Source organism: Eimeria mitis, genomic scaffold, assembly GCF_000499745.2.
Source record: "Eimeria mitis Houghton genomic scaffold, Emh_scaff2364, whole genome shotgun sequence".
Taxonomy (NCBI): domain Eukaryota; phylum Apicomplexa; class Conoidasida; order Eucoccidiorida; family Eimeriidae; genus Eimeria; species Eimeria mitis.
The window spans coordinates 3351-5850 of NW_013570700.1; the positions used below are offsets into that span (position 1 = coordinate 3351).

The window sequence follows — 2500 nt, forward strand, 5'->3', positions numbered from 1 at the left end:
AATAAAGAGAAAAAAAGAAAAAAAGAAAGAAAGAAAAAAAGAAAAAAGAAAAAGAATAAAATAAAGAAAAGAAAGACAGAGAGAAGAGAAAAATAAAATAAATAAATTAAGGAAACACGATATCACAAGAAACGGATTATAAACTGTACTGCTGCTGCTGCTGCTGCTGCTGCTGCTGCTGCTGCTGCTGTTGCTGCTGCTGCTGCTGCTGCTGAGATGGTGAGGCCCAGTAGAGCTTTATAAATAGCAGAGAATTCCAAAGAAAACAAGAAAGGACCTGCTGCTGCAGCAGCAGCAGCTTCTGCTGCTGCTGCTGCTGCTGCAGTGCCGGCGAGAAAAAGCAGCAGCAGCAGCAGCAGCTGCAGCAGCAGCAACGGCGGAATCCCTCGGTAGCTTAGCTGCAGCACAAAAATATAAATAAAATAAATAAAGAAAAGACAAAACAAACGAAAAGATGAAACTGCTGCAGCATCAACAGCAACGAGCAACAGCGGCAGCAGCATGCATGCGCTGCATGCAGCAGCAGCAGCAGCAGCAGCTGCAGCAGCAGCAGCAGCAGCAGCAGCCCCACTTAACCTTTTTAAACACAACTAAATATATTTTTGCTGCATTTAATTATTTCTACGGATACATTGGCAGCAGTTGCTGCAGTTTGTGCTGCTGCGGCTGCAGCAGCATGCAGCAGCAGCAGCAACAGCAGCAGCAGCAACAACAGCAGCAGCTGCTGCAGAAGCAGAAACAACAGCAGCTGCAGCAGCAGCAGCAGCAGCAGCAGCAAACAATGGCTTCCCCAGTGCGCTGTAGAGCGCAGCCACACAACACCACCAATGACAGCAGCAGCAGCAGCAGCAGCAGCAGCAGCAGCAACAGCAGCAGCAGCAGCAGCAGCAGCAGGGACGCGTTTCAGGAGCCGTCAATATGTATTGAAGCGCCTCCCCTCCTCCGTCGTATCATCGTAAGCTAAACCCTAAACCCTAAACCCTAAACCCTAAACCCTAAAACCCTAAACCCTAAACCCTAAACCCTTATTGGATCCGCTCTAGAGAGTGAATAGGGTCTGTCTGTGTGTTTGCTGCTGCAGCAACAAGACCAGCAGCAGCAGCAGCAGCAGCAGCAGCAGGAGCCGCTGCTGCTGCAGCTGCCTGCTGCTTGGGCCTCCGGTGTTTCCTTTGGGGTGGAGGTGCTGCAGTGGCTGGCGCTGCCGCAGCAGCTGCAGCAGCAGCAGCAGCGAGCAGCAGCAGCAACAGCAGCAGCACCTGCAGCAGCAGCAGCAGCAGATGCAGCAGAAGCAACAGGTGATCCAGCTGCTGCTGCAGCAGCAGCAGCAGCAGCAGCAGCAGCCGATGTCTACACCGTAACGGGTGAGGCAGCTGCCTGTCTCCAGCGCAGCTGCAGCAGCAGCAGCAGCAGCAGCAGCAGCAAGAACAGCAGAACTGTTTATAAATGTTGCTGTTGCTGCCTCTGTCACTCAACAGGCCAGAGGGATTCACGCAGCAGCTGCTGCTGCTGGGCTGTGCAGCAGCAGCAGCAGCAGCAGCAGCAGCAGAAGCATGGCGTTTTAGGAGCAGCAAGTTGGTCTCCTGTTGCAGCAGCAGCAGCAGAAGCAGCAGCAGCAGCAGAAGCAGCAGCAGCAGCAGAGAAGGGTAAGGATGAGCGTCAGCAGCACGAAGAGCAGCTGCAGCAGCTGCTGCAGCAGCAGCAGCAGGAAAGATATCTATGGGCCCCCCCAGTAGCTGAGTATGGAGACAGCTGGGAGTTTATAACAAACCCTCAGGCTGTACAAACAGCATATTGCTGCTCTGCTGCTGCTGCTGCTGCTGCTGCTGCTGCTGCTGCTGCTGAGAACAGCAGCAGCAGCAGCAGCAGCAGCAGCAGCAGCAAGTGCGAGCTGCGGTGCGTACGGCAGGTGAATATGTTGTGTGCTGCTCTTCCCGAGGCAGCAGCAGCAGAGAAGGTTGGTGCTGCTGCTGCAGCAGCAGCAGCAACAGCAGCAGCTGCTGCTGGTGCTGCTTCAAGCGTCTGCCCGCCGGCAGCAGCAGCAGCAGCAGCAGAAGCAGCAGCAGCAGCAGCAGGACCCATGGCTGGCTGCTGCTCTCCCCTCTCCCCCGAACCAGAAGCAGCAGACAATATGCTGCGCTGCTGGGAGCAGCGGTATTTCCGCAGACAAGAAGCAGAGCTCAAGCAGCAGCAGCAGCAGCAGCAGCAGCAGCAGCAGCAGCAGAGAGCGCTGCCGCCTCTCCCTCTCTCTCATGCTGGGGTCTTGAGCTTCCTACCCCCCCTCTGCAACTGCGGCAACAAAACTCTATACCAGCAATGGCAGCAGCAGCAGCAGCAGCAACAGCAGCAGCAGCAGCAGCAGCAGCAGCAGCAGATGATTGGGGGCCCCGAGTCTGGTGCTGCAGCAGGACCAACAGCAGCAGCAGCAGCAGCAACAGAAGCAGCAGCAGCTCCTTCTGCTACCAATGAAAGCAGCAGCAGCAGCAGCAGCAGCAGCAGCAGT

General features: G+C 55.3%; 2 protein-coding genes across 2 annotated transcripts in view; one reads left to right on the forward strand and one right to left on the reverse strand.

Annotated features, from left to right (window-relative positions):
* The window catches only part of EMH_0052640 (uncharacterized protein), a gene marked incomplete at both ends in the record, with an annotated part of 1968 nt that extends 1461 nt beyond the window's left edge, over positions 1 to 507 (reverse strand). The window contains one exon of the mRNA XM_013496898.1: positions 490 to 507. Within this exon, the coding sequence (XP_013352352.1) occupies positions 490 to 507 (18 nt within the window). The remainder of the gene's footprint in view (positions 1 to 489) is intronic.
* Positions 508 to 676: 169 nt separating this feature from the next.
* The window catches only part of EMH_0052650 (uncharacterized protein), a gene marked incomplete at both ends in the record, with an annotated part of 3507 nt that continues 1683 nt past the window's right edge, over positions 677 to 2500 (forward strand). The window contains 3 exons of the mRNA XM_013496899.1: positions 677 to 955; positions 1082 to 1354; positions 1520 to 2500. The exon at positions 1520 to 2500 is cut by the window's right edge and continues 1683 nt beyond it. Coding sequence (XP_013352353.1) covers positions 677 to 955; positions 1082 to 1354; positions 1520 to 2500 — 1533 coding nt within the window. The remainder of the gene's footprint in view (positions 956 to 1081; positions 1355 to 1519) is intronic.